Source organism: Adelges cooleyi, unplaced genomic scaffold (genome assembly GCF_023614345.1).
Source record: "Adelges cooleyi isolate 19-005CV unplaced genomic scaffold, UGA_ACOO_1.1 ACOO_flye_CR_arks_rails_tigmint_CR_PRNA_167, whole genome shotgun sequence".
NCBI classification, from domain to species: domain Eukaryota; kingdom Metazoa; phylum Arthropoda; class Insecta; order Hemiptera; family Adelgidae; genus Adelges; species Adelges cooleyi.
The window spans coordinates 2,430,903-2,450,759 of NW_026095824.1; the positions used below are offsets into that span (position 1 = coordinate 2,430,903).

At 32.2% G+C, this 19,857-nt stretch overlaps 1 protein-coding gene across 3 annotated transcripts in view; it reads right to left on the minus strand.

Moving 5' to 3' along the window:
- Positions 1-261: 261 nt before the first annotated feature.
- Positions 262-19,857, minus strand: part of LOC126832904 (poly(rC)-binding protein 3) — a 42,934-nt gene continuing 23,338 nt past the window's right edge. The window contains exons 3-12 of one of the 3 annotated variants that reach the window (XM_050563943.1): positions 17,690-17,801; positions 15,910-15,966; positions 14,727-14,843; positions 11,766-12,032; positions 11,311-11,571; positions 10,754-10,844; positions 10,525-10,684; positions 9,972-10,106; positions 3,641-3,742; positions 262-3,144 (exon numbers count right to left, since the gene is read on the minus strand). In XM_050563943.1, the coding sequence (XP_050419900.1) occupies positions 3,658-3,742; positions 9,972-10,106; positions 10,525-10,684; positions 10,754-10,844; positions 11,311-11,571; positions 11,766-12,032; positions 14,727-14,843; positions 15,910-15,966; positions 17,690-17,801 (1,285 nt within the window). In that variant the 3' untranslated portion in view covers positions 262-3,144; positions 3,641-3,657. Of the gene's footprint in view, positions 3,145-3,640; positions 3,743-5,263; positions 7,041-9,971; positions 10,107-10,524; positions 10,685-10,753; positions 10,845-11,310; positions 11,572-11,765; positions 12,033-14,726; positions 14,844-15,909; positions 15,967-17,689; positions 17,802-19,857 lie in introns of those variants that run through there. The other 2 variants (XM_050563942.1, XM_050563941.1) reach the window with 2 other exon arrangements.

A 19,857-nucleotide genomic window follows, 5' to 3' on the forward strand; every position in this document is an offset into this window, starting at 1 on the left:
TAAAATATGCACTATTATTTTATTATTTTATAATAAAATAATAATAATAATAATTTCTTTACGCGTCCCTGACTAATGTATTATGTTATATCACAAACTTCATTCTTTTTTTAATTTTTTAATTGTGAACAAAATATTATAATATTATTATGATAAATCGCGAGTAGAAATTGTATACTAAAAAAATATTTCTTTTATTAAGTGATTGCCTACGTTAATCCGTTAATTTAAGTTTGTTTTTTCTTTGAAAAATAAAACGTGCACTCGACAAAAGAAAAACTTAGTTAGTTTTTTTGATTTTTTTTTTTTACCCCTTTGAATCACCGACCTTTACCTCTGCCACCGAAGGCATATACCTACCCTCTATCGTTACTAATTATCAGTTTAATTTATTAATATAATGGGTTTCTCGGGTCGTTACACCCAGCTTCAATATATGTGACGATTTAGGTAGGTAATCCGAATTGTTTTTTAGAAGCCTCAAAATAAAAAAAACATGGTAGACACTGGGTAAACATAACAAAAAAAAATTCTTTCTAGGATTCAACAGTATTAATAATAGCCAAAATCAAAAATACAACACTTAAAAAAATGTATTTTATTTTAGTTATTGAACAAAGAGTAAATGATAATAAAAGATCATTTGAATGACAACTCCAAAAAACTAATATTAGGTTGTAAAGGTGCAATGATGGCCCTAAAACGAGTTACCAAACCTAACCTAACAACTTTTTTTCACGTTTGGTTGGTATAACATTTCCTCACAACCAAGCATACCAGCATAACCTAACGTCACTTTTGAGGTTTTAAACTATTCTGAAAGGATCATAATATTTTGAAGCTCAGTATAACTTAACGGGACACTCTGTATAAATGCATATAATGTATACTTACAAAATTGCCATTTGGTGTTGAAATAGTGTTTTATTTTTTACTCTTATTAGGTGTAGTTATTAAGGAATTTTGTGTATAATTACAATAGTGCGAAATTAGTGGTTCAAAACATCTATTCGAGGGGAAAATTATGTAAAGCTACATAGATTTGGTGTATTTCACGTCTTTACTTTATAATCCTTTAAGATTACCTTTTAGATTATTAGATTAATATTTGGCACACGCTATAATAATGACGGTATTATTACAATAAATAATAAGTACATATTTTTATTTGGCACATGAGTTCACTTTTTAGATAGTTTTGGCATAACCGACAACTTTCCCTTTGATTTTATTTTTATATAAGTTATTTTTTTTTATCACTGCTAAATAGCCCATTCGAATATGATAGATAATAGTTTATTATTACAACTGGCACATCGCTAAGCGCTTACATTATTATTATATCATATAATGTAATTCTCTATACATAGTTATATTAATGTTATAATTTTAATAAATCAAAAATTATTATAAAAAACAATTCTAGATACCGCCCTACGCGATTTTTTTATACTAATAATAATATATTATAGTTATTTTTTTTTAAGTATATATAATTAATGAATAAAAAATGAACATTACACAACGTTGGTCGATTGATATAATATAATATATGTACATTATATATAGATTTTAATATAAATATTATTTTACATACAGGGTGATGACTATTGGCGATGGTAGGAATATTGACACGCAGTACAAGTGACCACTGTCTTAAAATATAACAGATTGTTCACACCCTGTATACGATTTGATGTTGATTAACTTATTGGTATTGCATTGCACACGCTTAAGATAGAATTATTATTATATTATAAACGATTAACTTTATTTAAAATAATAATAATATTAAAAACAGCTATCGACTATAAAATAAATTTAAAAAAAAAACGTATTGCTTTCGTCCGCTATTATAATAACAATCTATTTATTTTTATTTACAAGATGATGTTTTCATAATAAGACGTGAACTATGTATCTATTATTTTTTTCATATAAATAGGTACACCGATCAACTCAATACTTAGTTTACAGTGTTGCCAACCACACACAGCAAAATTTAAGAATAGACCTGCTAAAGAACCTAATACAGGTAGGTATATTGTTGTACAAACATTGGTCATATTAGGGGAACAAAATCGTACTTAGCATGCTATTTACAATTTTTTTCACGTAAAATAACTGTTTCGACATTTTTAATTTAACATATTATGAATTTTGTGTCTAAAGTTGGAAGTTGGACAAATAAAAAAAAGGTAAGTTTTACAATAACATTTAATCGCTAAGACAAACCTATCAAAAATCGTTTTTCCTCGAAAAACACTATCAGGTAAAATTACAGTAATATTAAAATACTACTTTCAAGAAATTTGTTTAGTATTTTTTTTTTAGAAAATCTATGCGTAATATTTTGTATCTTTATTTAAAAATCATAATTATTTTTATGCCAGCTCTAAACGTTTAATGCTGAGGTTTGGTGGAAAATTTTATGAGCTCAATGTTTGTTGGGTTTTTTGAAAATTATACAATTCAAGTGTGTAATATTGTCGAATCCATCGTTTGATTATTATATTTTGTTTTTCTACCAAAACATTTTGACAATGTTTAAAATATCTTTGAAATATATTATTGCTGCGTGAGGCGCTAATTAAGAAAAAAAAATTATGACTACATAATTCACATCGTGGAAAAATATAAATCTAAAAAACAATAGGCTATTAAAAGTTTTACAAACTAAAAATATTTTTTAATGTTTTAAAAATATGATTTTTACGGCCTTGATTTATTGGCCTGACCCGTGTAATCGATTTATAACTGTACCAATGTTTGAATTTCATGTTATAAAAAGTAGTAATTTGTTTTTTATTTTAATTAGTCGAGTTGACACTAAGACACTAATAGGAGGAATACCATGAAAAATCGAGTATAATAGTTTGTATTTTTTTTTTTGTTATGATTAAAAAATATACTATGCATAAAAAAAAAAAGTTGCTTATAACTATTTTGTTATTAGAACTACCGGAACGATAATGCCATAATATTTGATTAAAGTCGGCAAAAAATGCCGTGTTGTCGTTACTGAAAGTGTAAAAATATTGTTTTACTTTTTTAATTTTTGGAAATCCTGATGATCAACATTTTGATTTGGTCGAGTATCGTTGTTGTACGACTTAAATGCCCGAGTTTATTGCAAACGTGAACCTGAAACAATTTTATTATTGTTGTATTAATTTTCTATACAATAATTATTGCTACTATTTCAAAACGTGGTAATATAATATATTTTTAAATTTATAGGCGGACAAAATGTAATTAATGGACTAATTTTTTAAAATGGGAAAAAACAACTTCTTTCGATTTATGGCTCAATAAATTACGAGGTTATAAAATAAATAATTGAAGTATTAAACGAATGTATTTTTTGTGCATATTTATAACACAATTATTTTTGATCATTATTTAGCATATAAAATGCACCTAGTATTAATATAACTACTATTTATAAAACAAATTTTCAATAACTCCCAGCCATAAGAGGTATCCATGTGAAAATAAATAATTGTAAAATTGGATGAGTTGAAAAGAGGTATAGGTACTATATAAGTGCATAAAATAAAATATGTTCTATTAACTGTACTGACTACAAAGTATATATATATATATATATATATATATATATATATATATCATATATTACCTTATTTGCATGCCAACTTAATGGATTTGAGATTTGACAATGTGGTTGGGCGACAAGTAATGATAGCCGTGCATGGCCAGTCCTGCGGTTTCCATAGATATCCTGGTAACATGTGCACATATCAGTATTAGTCATAATATTAGAGTAGAAAAATACAATTGTAATTAGAGTATAAGTCTCGAGTTGGAAAAATTGTAAGCAAACGGGTCGAATTTAAATGCATTTTTCAAAATATAAAAATATGTAACGCAATATGACCCAAAAAAACCTAAACCGAGATTAGTAGATGACTATTATTATACAAACAAACCAAAAATAAGTCACCAAAACAATTACAAGCTTACACCTATTTTTTTATATATAAAGCGAGAACTAGATTTATGACCAGTATAAAAAACTTAGTTTTACTTTACAAACAATATTTATTTGATACTACTAAAATCATTTTTTCACAAATTTTTTCTGGTTTTAGTTTTCATATTCATTATTTAAATTACATTTTATCAAACTCTACTTAAAAATACAAATTGTAAATAAAGAAAGCTATTACATCTTTAAAAAGCTCAAGAACCATAATTTTATGTTTAATGTACTTTTTTAAAAATATTTTGGAATTTTTTTTTAACGATGTATAATGTAATGTAATATACTGGTAAACAATTTTCTTATTTCATTTTTTCTTTGTGACAAATTTATATGTATGTGAATCAAAATTAGTTACATAATTATAATTTATGTACATCTCTAATAAAAAAATTATCAAACATTTTTAATCAATACCGATATTAAAAAATTGAAAAACCATTAACGTTGTTTTTAGTTATTTCTAATGAAAAAAATTGCATTTACATATTTTGAATTATCAACCTCGTTTAGCCTACAAACTACCCTTATAGGGTCAAGTATAGTTTTTTTTGGAGAGGTTTTCTGTACAAATGTATATTATTTTTATGTAAAAAATAAATAAATAAACCTTATTCGGTCGGCTTCGCATGCATACTAAGTAGGTTGTTGGTCAACGATTGGATGAAGTCAACAGATCAATGGCGACACCCACAATAGTAATGTGTGTACAGAGCATGCACGTATCACAAACGAACCAATGATCTATAGATCTATATAGCGTTGTCGATCATGCACATCACATGAATACCATCACAAACGATAAACCTATTGTTGCGACTTTAATTCATAATATACCTGTTATTTTTATTGTCACAAACAAAAAACATCTAAAAAACAAAAACAAATCATGAAAATTAAAAAAAAAAAAAAAGTAACTACAAAACTAGACATAAAAAAAAAATCCCCACACCTTACACGACCATTTTTTTGGAAATAATAACTCAAGAATTTGTTTGCATCATAGGGTTAAGTCGAAGACAACACTGGTGTGACAGGTATACAATTTTGTTTGGGGAAAAAAAAGTTATACTAACATAAATTAAGACAGTATTTATTTCGAACATTCAATGTCTTCTTTCTTTGTTTCAAAGAATACATCATATATTTTTATTATTGACAATAAAATTAACAAATTTGATCCGGTTACAATAATTTTGATTCTTAATAATAATAAAAATACAATATTTTTTAATTATAATTTATTGAAAAAAAAATTACACTGTTTTACAAGAATACGTCCATCATATTATGTAAGGCACATAGGTACAATAACAATAATAATAATTTTTAACAATATAACAATATAATATGTAATATTTTTTGTCATTTTAACACGAGCCATTCAATATAGTCAAGTATAATAATTATACAATATTACATAGATTACTCAGATTTGGTATTTTGATAATTAGTCCCCACGCAGAAATATTTTATTTTAATAATATAAAACCAAAAAAAAATGTATATATACCTACTATTCTGTAATAAAATTGTCACGATATTTTTAAACACCTCTAATATTTAATAAATTTGATAATTACACAAGAATTATATTTAAAACCCCAAACAAATGTTGAACTCTAAATTGCTGCGTGGGATTAGTAAATAAGTCTCTCGTTGGCAAGTATAGTAAGTAAGTCTGTCACTCATTGGTTATTGTCACAAAAATATAATATTTATAATATATTATATTATTATTGTGTGTAAGTGAATATTTAAATAAACGTAACCGTAACAAGATGTGTTTGGTGTTATTCCTATATTGGCAACCATCACAGCGTGTAATGAGATCTAACTAGTATAATGTTATAACATAAGAGGTGAACGATTTCAATCGGTTAAAAAAAAATTAACCACCAATAACATGTTATTATAAAACATTGTTTATCTAGATTAATTTTAATTGTGTTTTAATAGAATGTCAAGAGCTGTTGAATCAACATTGGTCAATTTTCTAGACAAGAACAAATGGAGTTTAATTGAAACTGCCAAGAACCTTAAGCTTGTGGAGCAAAACATAAATTATATCCTTATTTAAAATGTGTAACAATTGATTGAGGTCATCAATTGCTATGGATGTTGCTATTGATAAGAGCTGATCAATCAGCAGATAAGAGATGAGTTTTAAGTGATAGAGAAACAACTAATGATAAGATATGTTCATGGTCCAATGTCTTTCCTAAAGCTTAACATCTCCTCAATGGGAGCTCAAATGCCAATTTATTAATTTTTTTTTAAATAAGATGTCTACTCGAGAAGGTAAAAGAAAAACAAGATAACACCATCTTTTTGGTCGTATGGGTGGTGTACTTACTAGGAGAAAACGCTGGGATATGTATAAGAACTAGATTGACTACCGAGGGGTACATTATAAACTGTGACTAGTCCAGAGCTTTTTATACTATTTTCAAGTGTACACGAATGTCCGAATGATTCGTGAAATCCTTGTCAAACTCTTAACTTTAATTTCGTGCGAATTTTCGAAAATTTAGGTGTATTTATTTTTCCAATACAAGTTTTCGCGAACGATTCGTGAAGTTTGACTTAAGGTTCGTGAATTGCAATTGATCGAAAGCTCTGGACTGCTGACTACTATGACTACTATGCTATGGGTCCTTTGGTCGGGCGCTTTAAAGGGGCAAAAGGTATACGTGGTTCGTTTTGTTTAGAGTCTGTCCGGTGTCAGTAAGGCATGAACTTGATGCGATCCGGTTTGTGTTTGGCGACCGTCGGCTGCGGCGATAGCAGCGTGGCCGCGGCCGCAGGACTGTGGTGGAAATGGTGCTGGACGGGTATGTCGGCGGCGGTCATGTACTGGTGGCCGACTCCGGGGACTGTCGGCAGCGGATTGTTGGTGGTCTGGGTGGTCGTGGTGGTGGAGGCGGTGGTGGATGTGGCAAGCATATGCACGGGGAACGGGTACTGATGCGACGACAACACTAGCTGTTGCTGTTGGATTTCTGATTGCAGCATCGAGGCACGTTGTATGTCCAAACTGTCGAGGTGGGAAATGGGACGGTAAATAAAAAATAAAAACAAAAACAATATCATAAGGAGAACGCAATATGTATATAAAATGTATGTCATTTTCATCAGTCCTACCCTCACAGCACGACGAATGCCGTTCGCCGCCAGAGAATTCCTAGGTGGGAAGCACTGGAGACTGTTAATGTTGGCTGCGAACGAACACTCTCCTATCGGTAACTTCAGAGGTTTGAAAATAGGAAATCATTGTGGGAACTTCTGAGGATTCTTAACCACAGATGGGTTTAGTCGGGGCCACCTCTCTCAAGTTGAACAATAGAGTCACATTTCTAGTGTACACATTTTTGGGATCCATGCTGACCTAGAAGAGTGGGCTAAAACCATTACAGTCCGGGAATATTGATTGGGAGTATTATAATACCTCTAATTGCAACGGTAAGTTATACTGAGGTACTTCCCCAGTATTGGCACGAAGGGTAGTCCAATTGGCTTCCAGGAAGATGACAGAAAAATCCCAATTTCCCAGTTCTACTAGGGACATTCTACTGTGATAGCGCCAGGAATCCTAGTGATATCTCTAAGGATTCCTATCCAGGAATGATGAATTTTTTCCAGTTTAGGGTGCTTGATGATCTATGTGCAGGTCTCCTGACTTCAAAACCATTTAGAGGAGCACGGTAGGTTACCTTATTGTTTTTGATTTCCCACTCGAGCTTCCCGTGAGTCTTATATTGCAGTGGCAAGGAATATAGGAACAACGCGAGGACGTCTAAAACGGCACTTCTATGATCTATTCGATAGGATATTTTGTTGGTGGGAGTACAATAGTTAAAATAAAAGTTCCCTGCAGATTACTGGGAATCGCCGTGTTGTGAGGGCAGTGTATAATATAAAATATAATAGTACAGAAGTAATTGTGATTATTTTCAATAACAACAACAATAAAAATGCAAAAAACGACGGGGTTCACAGGTAATACGAATAGTGTTTTTTTTTAATTGTTACTATACAATATTATAGGGTGTAAGGCATTTAGGGGTTAGACAAAAACTGGGAATAGTATTGAACGAGCAACGGGTTGCTTATAGTAATATAATTAATATTATATTAGTGTAAACAGTTCTGCAACAAAAATGTCAGCACGGTAAAGCTACTTAAGAGGTATTCACATCGGTAAGGGTTATGGAGTATGCTGGATACAACTATAAAAGTCAGCTAATAGAGGGAAGCGATAATATAGTAGTAGTGCGGTTATTGCAAGAAGTCGTGCAACCAGGAAGATTTATTCATAAAATGTAGAAATTCCAAAAGGAGTTGTGACCCGTTTGACTCCATTCTGGTCGTGCCTCTGATCGAGAGAGCATTAAAAACCAAGTGATCGATAGAGACCTTACAACGACATTCGTTATAAGTGCAATGAAGCCAGAGTTGGATAAAAGTGAACTGAATAACGACTACAACAAAAAATCGAATAACGTATTGAATGAAAAGGAAAGATCATATTTTATTCGAATAATGTCTCAAACTCTAAATGCAACTGACGGCAAATGTATCGTCGTATAGTACAAAATTGTATATTATGTGTTCATAACAGACGTATCCACAGAAGTGTGAACCGGAAAAAAAATAAATTAGGTGTTATACTACGGTCGAATGATTAAAAATATAATCAAGAAAGGGTGAAACAAGAAGAAAAAGCAATTTAAGTCGAGGTCGTCGCTTGACCACCGTTTTCGGCCTTCGGTATAGTATATTCTTCATATTCATAACGTAGTACGTTTACTGTTATAACGAACTCTCAAAAACTATACAAGTATTATTATAAAAAAAAAAAATAATGGTATGGCAAAAACTTCAGAATCCACTCTTGTCTTTACAATGCTAACGAATGTATGTGTTGTGTCATAGTGAGTGCGCCCATGTGTATATATTTCAAAAACTCTTACAGGTACCTATAATGTGGTTTGGGAATACTTTAACGACTTTGCTCGTCAATCATAATGCGATAATGATCGGATGACGCGATTTCAGAATGTGTTTTTCGAATAACTTGTTGTTTAAATAAATAAACTACCCCAGGTAAATCAAAATAAGTAAAGAGTTTCAATCACATCTGCAGTGAAAACGGTCGGAGATGTTTTTTTATACTGAAAGTAAGGTTAAAATTCTAATTTGTATTAGACATTTTTAACCCCAAAACAAAATACCTTCGAGGGGCTCTTCCCATAAATTAAATAACCCCCCCCCCCTCTAACAAATATTTTACAATTTACTATAATGTTTATATTAAATAGTAAATTTCAATTTTTCCAACCAGAATTTAAAAAAAAAATCCACAAAGCATCTCCGGAAAGCATATGAAACCTGTGTGACATTTTACTTTTATAGTTTGTACTATGACAATAATAACACGATTACTTAATCAAAAAAAAGACACATTTTTTACTAAAATTATAGAAATAAAAATAGAAAACAATAAAACATTCAGTGTCATTCTTAATACATAATATAAATTATGATTAGTCCAGGACATTATAAAAAAAAACCCGCCAATAGGAAATATGGCTCTGAATTATTTTGATAATTTAAATTTAACACACCTTATAATATCACAGTCGTTTAATAAATTATGTATATACATATAAATATATAATTGCTCTACTCGACATGGCTCCAAGCGTATGCCATGACACCACTACCGAAACGGTACAACAATGTAGTAGCCATAAAACATAACTGATAATTTATATATTTGTGAAAAATTAATTTTATAAAACCAAAGCCAAATGTACAAATATGTTTAAAAAGAAAAAGCCAACGTTTTGTGCTATTCTGCCGACGTGTTATGCATGGCTTTAAGTGCATATTGTTATTCGTTAAGTAAAGGCCAAAGACTTGCGTGTGCGATCATGCTTCGAGCTGTCAAACGTTTTGCACTCACCTCATGTTGATCAAGTACTGGGCCAGCGACACCGAGTCAGGGTTGCCGGATATCGTGATGGTGCGGTCCGTGGTGCTGGAGCTTCCTTCGCGGTCCTCGCAGTTTGATATGCGTATCATGGCCCCGCTGATTTGCCTGTAAAATTAGTTGACAATGTAGCTCAAACGAACTACAGTAATGTAGTGTGGAACGTATAGTAATGGGGGGCCAGACACTCAGATGGTTGCTAGGGATCTTAAAGAAAGTCTAACTCTGTCTGCAGGTATTTCGCGAAACGTCGGCAGACCAGTCAATCTATTCGAGTGGGAGCAACCGCAAGATGTGTAAACAGTGTCAAAATGGACATGTCTGGTTGTTGGCCTCAATTCTTCAATTGGGCGAGTATGATTCCCAAGGAGAAACACATGAATCACCCGTTTTATGGCACCCGCTCTCTACTGATCTTGACCGAACATTTCACACGATTCAAATGTTTCTCCTGGTTGAGCAACGAGTAATGATTTTGTTGCTGTCACTGGCCAGATTTAATAGTAACACATGCGTCGGCACGTACCTGATTTCGGCTATTTTGGTACCGCCTTTGCCGATGATGCATCCGATCAGGTCGTTGGGCACAGTCATCTCGTGCGTCTGCTGGTTGCCTCCGGATCTGCCGTTCATGTTGTTTCCGGTACCGTTGGTTCTCAGCTGACTTCCGGCCAGAGCGGCTAGGGCTGTAAAATAACAATAACCCATGTAAGTGCTGAACGACGACTCGAAGTGGGTCGGATTTTGTTGCGTACCCGCTGGATTGAACGAGTTGGCAGGTCCGCCTAAACCTCCGAGTCCCAGCGCTGCTAGACCGGCCAAAGGGTTGCCGGTCAATTTTCCCAGCTAAACCAAAAACAACAGTCTAGTAGTTTTGGGTCAAAGTATATATTTCATAAAAGAAAAATGTATTTCTCCGTCTCTAGCTTACTGCTAGACTCGGGAGTAGTACCCTGAACAGGTGATCATCTAATTTTATGTACACCATTAGCTAACCGGGGATTATTGCCTATCTCTTATCAATAATGTCATATTGGCTGATTCTCTTATCAGCTATCTAAGGATTACCGACACAGAATAACCGACCAGAATGGAGAATTTTCGAGAATTGCAAAGGTTCTTACGAGGGATACATTTATCCCTATTCCCGTGGGCAAAACAAGATAGCAGATTTCGATTTATTGTAAACTGTCCTTTCTGGTTATTCTGTGTTATCGATTGCCTTTTACCACCGTATTATCTCCACCTCTATCCCTTGCTCATTGTCAGTTTATTCCCCTTGAAATGACCCGTTCTAGAGGTTAAAACGCACTTGTGAAGGTCCGAAAGCGTTTTTAAGCAGCGGATAGTCCAGAGGGTCGATGAGGCCCAGGCTAGCCGCGGCGCCAGGTGACGGTGGAACCATAAGCATGGGTGCGTTGTAGGGTCCTCCGCCCACCATCATAGTGCCGACGTCACATCCGGCCGCTGAGCCCGCATTTGCCAGGGTGTAAGCTTGTCCGCCGGCCAGAATGACCGGAGCTCCCATCTGCGGCTTGGCGCGGTACGGTATCGTGACGCCCTTGGGAGGAGACTGTGGACACACATCAACGGTGAACTAGGTTGCGGCAACAGGCCAAGAGCATACACGAGATAGGTCACCTGGAGTTTGTGTTGGACCGGGCTGAGAACTGCTCTGAGCTCCATTTCATTTACACATTAGACCCGTCTCGTGTATGTCCGACATAAATAATTACCAAACGCGGCTTGAGGACCTCGGCGACTTACCTCGATCATTACAGCGCATATGTGGAATATGCATTGAGTGATCGCATCCCTCGTGCCGGTCAGTGTGACCGCTCTTTCCGTGGACTGCGGCAAGACGTCCGAGGCGACTTGGATCTGTGCGCCAGTGGCTTCGCGGATCTCTTTGATTTTGTTACCGCCTTTGCCGATCAACGAACCGCACTGAGACGCGGGTACGATCAGCCGAAGGGTCATGCCGCACTTGCCCATTGCCATGGCACCGATTTTGCCATTTTGCATTTCAATAAACTTAAAACGAACGTCAATTATGAATCACATAGGTTTCTTTATAAGTCGCAACAATTATTATATTGTTTGTCTCTTGGTAGCCTTTACGTAGCTTATAATAACGATAACATAGTGGTGCATTACTTGGAAAATAAGACTTTTTTTCTCTGATCAACGGAAAAATATTCAATCATGGATATGTGATTAGATTTGATAATTACCCTTACCTCTCCCCTTCCTTCTCCCCTCCGTCTCCCCTTGATCAAATCGTCAAATCCCGACTTAATTTAATATCTTACCAATAATCTCTTATCACTATTATATATGTTATCACTGATCCCTTATCAGCTGTCTCTTATCAAACACAACCGATTTCGTGACGCGAAAATGTCCACGTGAATTTTCAACAAACTACTAGCTTAAAAAACATTCATAATAAATTGGCCAAATCTATCACAAAGCAGCTTAACAAAATTGATAAGAATGTTGATTTTTAAAATAGTATAAAATTAAAATTGTATGTTATACCTATGTAAAAACTGAAAAGTATAAAAATACTTAAAAAAATAAACCAAAATTAATAAATCGAATTGAGAACTAATTTAAATTGTATTTCCTGATCTGAAAAGAGAGCACTGTTGTTTCGGTTAAGTAGAGCAGGTTGGAGACAGTGTATTATTTTTAGAAAAAATAGACTGTTACCTAGTTGCCAACGTTTCATTTGATTAAAAGAAAAATTCCAATCAGTTGTTTGTACCGTACAAATCAGTGTTGGGAAAATGTAACTAAATAAAGAAATACAAATTAAAACAAATCAAATACCTAATATTTAATCTATTGGTTGAAATAAAAATATAAAATTATTTTATTCGAATAATATATATACTAATAAAACACAATTTTAAATTTATTATAATAATTATAGTACATAAATATATGTCTACCGCGAATATTGTAGTAGGTCTGGTATCAAATGTTACTACTGATTATTATATCATACCCACTTCCAGGGGAAAAACCTGTACCAACGGTGAATATTTAATTTGAAAATGTTCGTTAGTATAAATTAATATTCAACGACTAACTTGCAGCGCGTTTGTTATGATTTATTCGTGTACACACAAAGCGTAACAAATTAATTAGTTGAATAAATAATTAAGTATTTTTTGAAAATGCAAAGTTTTGCTGACGTCAGTCCCACGAGTAAAAAAAAACTATCGCCACAAATTTTGACTCCAAAAAATAATAAGAAACTGCAGTTTATTGTTGAAATGGATGGATTATAAATACAATTATTTTCAAAACAAACAACACAGCTATAAATCCTCTATGACCTATATTGTAGACAGAAGCCAGACGACAACCAGTGGTACTTATTGGTGTAATAACATGTAACGATTTGTTTGATATATAAACTACACAATCGGTAAATAATAATTTTTACAACAAGTACTATACAAGTGAAGCTTCATGGCGTTGCGAAATTGGTTTTAATCATTAAGAAGGTCTCGGCACCATTTTCGTTATTAACGCCTTCTGGTGTCACCTGGGATATTGAGAACGGGCAAGTCGGAATTAGAGGGTTACTAACTCGTTCGAACTAAAATGTTGTATTTTTATTTAAATAAAAAACTCTTTAACTTGGGTACGTGTCAACCTAAAAACGTGGACGTTTTTGCGTCACGAAATCTGTTACGGATAAGTAACATAGAAATTATTGTTAATTTATAATAACATTATTTACTCGATATCTTTACTCAATTACTTGTTTTTTACTTAATCGTTTTTTCTCTCTAACCGAGTATATTTACTAGACGTGATTAAACGTTTATTCGTTTTATCTAATCTTTTACTAGGGCTGTTCACTCGATTACTCGTTCAGTCAATTTATATACTCATATACTAGATTTAATTACTCATTTCTGGATTAGTTAACTATAATTATTTACTCATTTACTTGATTTGTTTAATTGTTTACTCGCGCACTGAATAGATTTATTACTAGCTGATGTAATTACTCATTTATTTTATTTATTTACTCGTTTATTCAGTTCATTTCATTCTATAATTGGATGGTTTACTCAATTTTTTTACTCGTACTAGATTTAATTACTCATCACTCGATTAGATTCGATTTTATTTACTCTTTTACTTGATTTGTTTAATCGTTTATTATTAAATTAATTTAATTCTATAGTAGGATTGTTTACTCAATTTATTTACTCATACTAAATTTAATTACTCGTTTACTCATTTATTTGATTTGATTACTCAATTTAAATAATATCTACAGTTACTCATTTACTCGAATGTATTCTTCAGCAGTATGTTGTATTGTATTTATGTTTTCACGGTGGTAAATGCCTGCAGTTATTTTAATATCATAGTGCACTGAACTGTATCATAACTTATCCTATTGTATTGCAATAAAATCACTTTAAGACAAACATAAATCAATGATTAAATGTTATTCTTCCGCGGAGTAGAGAAAATAGCTGTTGTTTTCCATTTGTTGCCTTTATACCTACTTATATTTGGGCGCATTTAACGACTATTAATCAACGAAAATGTGCAAAAGAGTCACATCGGCACGACGATATAGGTGCACGGCGAACACTTGAAAATTGTATAGTAAAAAATATGTCAAAAGCGTCAGATGAACCCTTTGGGCTCGCTCGCCTAACCTAACCGTTAAATACTCGAAAAAGTGCTTACCTCTTCGACTTTTGCGCATATTAAAGAAAACGCTTTGTATATGGCTTCGGTGGTTCCCGTTATCGTCACTATTCTCTCGGGACAAGAGCCGTCGGAAATATTGATTTTGGCTCCGGACTGGAAAAAAATAAAAATAAAAATATAATGTCGACTATCAGCTCTAAACCCCCCCCCCCCCAACCGCCTTTAGCATATTTTCAAAAGTCCATAAATCACATACAGGGTGTGACCGTACCTGACCTAACCTAATTATAGGCACAGAACCGAAACTGTGCTAATTGAAGTCAACAATTTGTGTTCTGATCAAAGCACAAATATCCGCAAATACTTGGACTTTAAATGAAGAAAAAAAAAATCTATCAGTCGTTGGACTTGATGGAAATTTCCAAGAAAATTTGGAGAAAAAAAAAACAGTTTTCCCCCGTTACAAGTATGTATTGTAATTATAACGTTAGCACTTCGCAACGTACACAATGATTTTAACTTAATTACCCATTTTATATATATGGCATACACATTTTTAAAAACGATAACTAATACTAAAATATAGTAATACCTTTAACATTTTACCCATAAAATTCAATCGGATCAAAAACTATGTAAATATTAATATAATCAATATTGTAAAAATAAAAATAATTATAAGGTGTGTATAGTCCATGGTTGATGACACAGACTGTAATTTATAATGTTACTGAAGTATTCTAATTTTTCCTCGCAATGTTTTCTATTTTTTAGTTTATTCTCAGATTTCAATTTGTTGGTGCTTTACATTGATATAATATTATTAAGGCACGTTGTTCAATTAAACACTGTCAACGCTACTACTACTTAAGAGTTAAGAAAAATAACAAAATGATACTATTATCATTAATGTTCACAGTGATAATGTTTAATTTTCGAATCGCCTGTTTTGTATCACGTGCGCACATCAAAGAAATTAATGTTTCCTTTTTGGTTAAGTATGATTTCACCATTTTTTTTGACCGGTATAAATTATTACACGGGTACATTAGAAATACCTTTGTGTTGCCCCAGCTATAAGTTGTACCTACATAACGCTATAAAGAAGGGTGCTTCGTTCGAGTGCATGATAATAAATAAATCATACCAGAAAGGGAAAAGGGGTTGGTAAAATAGAACGTTCCCTTTCTAGTCCGACCGATTTGTATTCACTACTAACCTCTTCTCTGAACCGTTTGACGATTTCGCCTTTTTTTCCGATAATGCTGCCGACTTCCTGCAAAAAAAAAAAAAACAACACAAATACATATTATACAAGTTAAACAATTAAATCACTGCATAAATATGTTTAAAATTGTATTTTTAGTATTATTGTGGTTACGATTAGGCGGTTGATCGCCTGTTAATCCTAATTTGCATTCAAATAATAATTGTAATAAAAATTTGCACCACTGTTATCTCATTTTTAGACTTTAAGCTCTAAAATTATATCTAAAACGAGAAATAATAACAACTTCCATTGAGGAAAATGGTTTTTGACACGTTTGTGGTTTGTCGACGGTTCAAAAATTATCGTGCACCAAATATATCATTGTAAAAAATGCCATCTCGATCAGTCAAAATGATTTTGGATTAACATTGTATGTGACTATTGTCACAACTGGGCTGGCGGGATCTATTTCTTTTTTAATCGAAGCCACTGTTGATGTATTTTTAGACCAACCATTTTTTGTACAGGTAACATAACTCGGCGCAATTCCGAATACAATTCAACGACAACAAATTACACAGCCGTTCTAATTCTGACGCCTTCCACCGGCATTGCTTTGGCATTTGAAAAGCATTTGGAATTCGATGCCAATAAAAAGTTTTGCCATTTGCACTATTACTACGCCGAGAAAGCGTGGTAAAAACCCAAACCTCACATCCTAAAGACGGCCATAATAATATTTAGGGTAAGTGTTTGAATTAAAGTTACCTATTAAAAATGTTATCATAAAATTATTAAAAAAAATCAAACTCAACGTTGCGGGTCGAAAGATAAAAGATCTGTGCAGCGATTTTATCAAACATAATTAATTTTATGTATTGTATACGTCATTTTGTCAACGCAACGTTTGGGAAAAGAAGACACTTAACAATCCCACAAAATTTGGGTAAAATAAAGCCTAAACTTTGGAGCTTGAAAAGAAATGAGAAAAAAAAAATAGAAACCCAGTAAGTTTTATCGTTTGGCGAATGGTCGATTTTAATTTAACTTTTGACGGTTTCTTTTGGGAGCTTTGCAAACCTTTTTTTTTTTTTTTACAAACATATTTACCACTAAATTCCACAGAGGTTTAACTCAGGAATTGGCTGGGCATTGTGTTGAAAAAGTTCTTGAAAAAAAAAACACTTTATTTTTCCAAAAGAAAAATAATATTACTATTCTGTCGGCTACCCCGCAAAGCAATAATACATTTTTATGGAAAATATTATTTATAGTTAATATAATAATATTTATAGTTGGAATAGTTGGAATATTATTTTTAAGCACATATTTTATAATTTATTAATGTTTTCAAACCAAATAGTTAAACGATTATTAGTAATATTTATTTATTTTCGATTGAACGGTAAACGCAGCTGAAAGTATAAAAATGGGAGCTTTTTAAACAACTTTGGGTCATTTATATGGATTTTCATGATATAATTTAATACCAGAGTGTGTAATGAAGGAGTGAGTAAATTATATGGTTTCTAGTATCAAACCGTTATGCGGTTACAACAAAGCTAAATGGATTATATTATCAAAAAGAAAAAAACATATTATTTTTTTAAGGTTTCCCTTTTACGGCAGGAATAATAATATATTATACTGAACTAAACTTGACACAACTTTAATGCTCACAACATAATATATTATTATATATAAATATTCTTAGACTAGATCAAACTCTGCTCAATGTCGGGTTTAAACTTTAAACACAAGAAATTAATGTACCTGTATTTCTACTTACTTTTCCTTGCATGATAAGCCGGATGGTGAGGTTGATATTGGAGTCATCTTTTGACTTGGAGTCCATTTGGTCCTTTTGTTGAAATCCCTGTAATCCTTGATTATACGAGTTGCTGAAACACAAACAAAAAAAAAACCCAACAATTAACAACGGACTTCCAATGTACATCAACAGGGCAGCAATTGTATGATTATTATTATATTATCAAAAGTATTTACCGATATTGTAAAAATGATATTTTGGCAGGATATAAAAAATTGAAACAAAATGAATATCATTAATTATTTTTAAACCTAACCTGACCTAACCTGCCTATGTAAGTATAACATATTTATTATTTCAATGACATACAATTATAGTACCTATTTCCAAGTAGGCTAAATAAGTCAATTAAACAAGTTCAAGTAATGAAGTACATTTTATTGCAAGTTGGAATGTCTCGTAGCAATTGCTCTTATCTTTTAATATTTATTGTTTGTCAATAATAATATGTTTGTGTACCCTCAAAATGATAATCAAACATAACAAAAAACCGCAAAGGCTTGACAGTGACGGAGAAAGAAGTTCGACGACCCTTAGGGATTTCTATATATGTATTATGTATATATATATATATCGTTGAAATGATTAATGAAAATTTACAAAAGAGATTTTCACACGAGGGGCGCTTATCCCTTAACCTTTTTGAACAAAACGTTAATATGTGTGTTATGAGTGTTTATTTGTTTTATATTATTATTTTAAACTTTTTGTCAACGTTTGAGCTTAGCGTTTATCGTATAAGTATACAACATATATATGTATTTGTTTTCTCCAATTGTGTTTGTATTTTAAGTGTAATCGGTCATGTTTGTCGGTTAGGTCCCAAAAAAATAGTGGAAAAACAATGGAACACTACAAACTGCCTAAATATGTATTGTATATAAATATAAGGTTGTTAGAGTTATTCAAATTTGAATAGGCAATTAACATAATATGTATGCCGCCATTAGAACAATTACCCTTTAAAATAATATTTTTAACTAGAATATTAAGTATAATTTTCTGTATAAATAAATGCAAAAAAAATTCTATTAGAAGCATTTTTAGTTAACATAATTATGTCGTTAAAAATAATTACTGTAACGTGAATTTTAGATAACTTACCATAATAACAAATAATTGTATTTACAAAAAAAAAATCCGTTATTCCCTCCCATTTCTATATATATGCTCCATGATCTACGTTTGCAAACGACAGAAGATTTAATGAAGATAACGACTAATCTATCTACATATCATTGAAAAAAATTGTGTAATGGCGAATTCGAATAACACTTTATAGTATATTTGTATTTGTAGTCTTTGCTTGGTATATAAGATTGAAACAAAATCCGGTTTACTGCCGATGGTGATTAAATTGAACCGCGTTTGAACCTCCAGAGATGTCGTTACTATAGTTAAAACCGTATAATATAGTCTGCCATAGGCTTTGTAGTCTGTTTAATTTTTATGGTACCATACATATAGTGTACAGCGTCTATGGCGGAGAGCACAAATTGAAAATGGCTTTTACAGAGAAAGGCGACTATGCCTTTGTCACCGTAACGTGTATTGCGTGCCTTTGCAGACATAAAAGACCGTCAAGTAAAAAAAACTGTTTAAAAAAAAAAATAATAAACTAGTAGTCGGTTGAGTAAACGGAGTGATCGATTTTCAGTAAGACACCCATTTTCTCAGAAAATATGAATAATTTTTTTCCTATACTTAGGTAGGTACATATTTTACTATATTTTTCAATACTGCTTATCTATCTATATTTTATAATTTGTAAAACAAGTATGGACCTCGTTTTTTATATGTGGACATAAGTTTTTAATTTTATATTTTTGTAGACAATAATTTTTAGGAAAAAGTCTTAGCGTTTGAATTTCTAATATTTTTATCAACCTGATGCACTTTGTGCACTTTGCAAAGATAATGTATATCCCATTATAATTGTCATATGCCGAAAATGAGTATCCCACATAAGATTGATCGTCCTGTATAGTACTAATTTGAAAACACTATACCTGCTTTGGGTTCGGGTTCGAGTGTGAATTCACAGCTGCCAAACACAAGTGTCGACCGGCAAAAGCGTGTAATGGTGTTTTTTTTTTTTTAATATTATATTATATTAAGGTTCCACG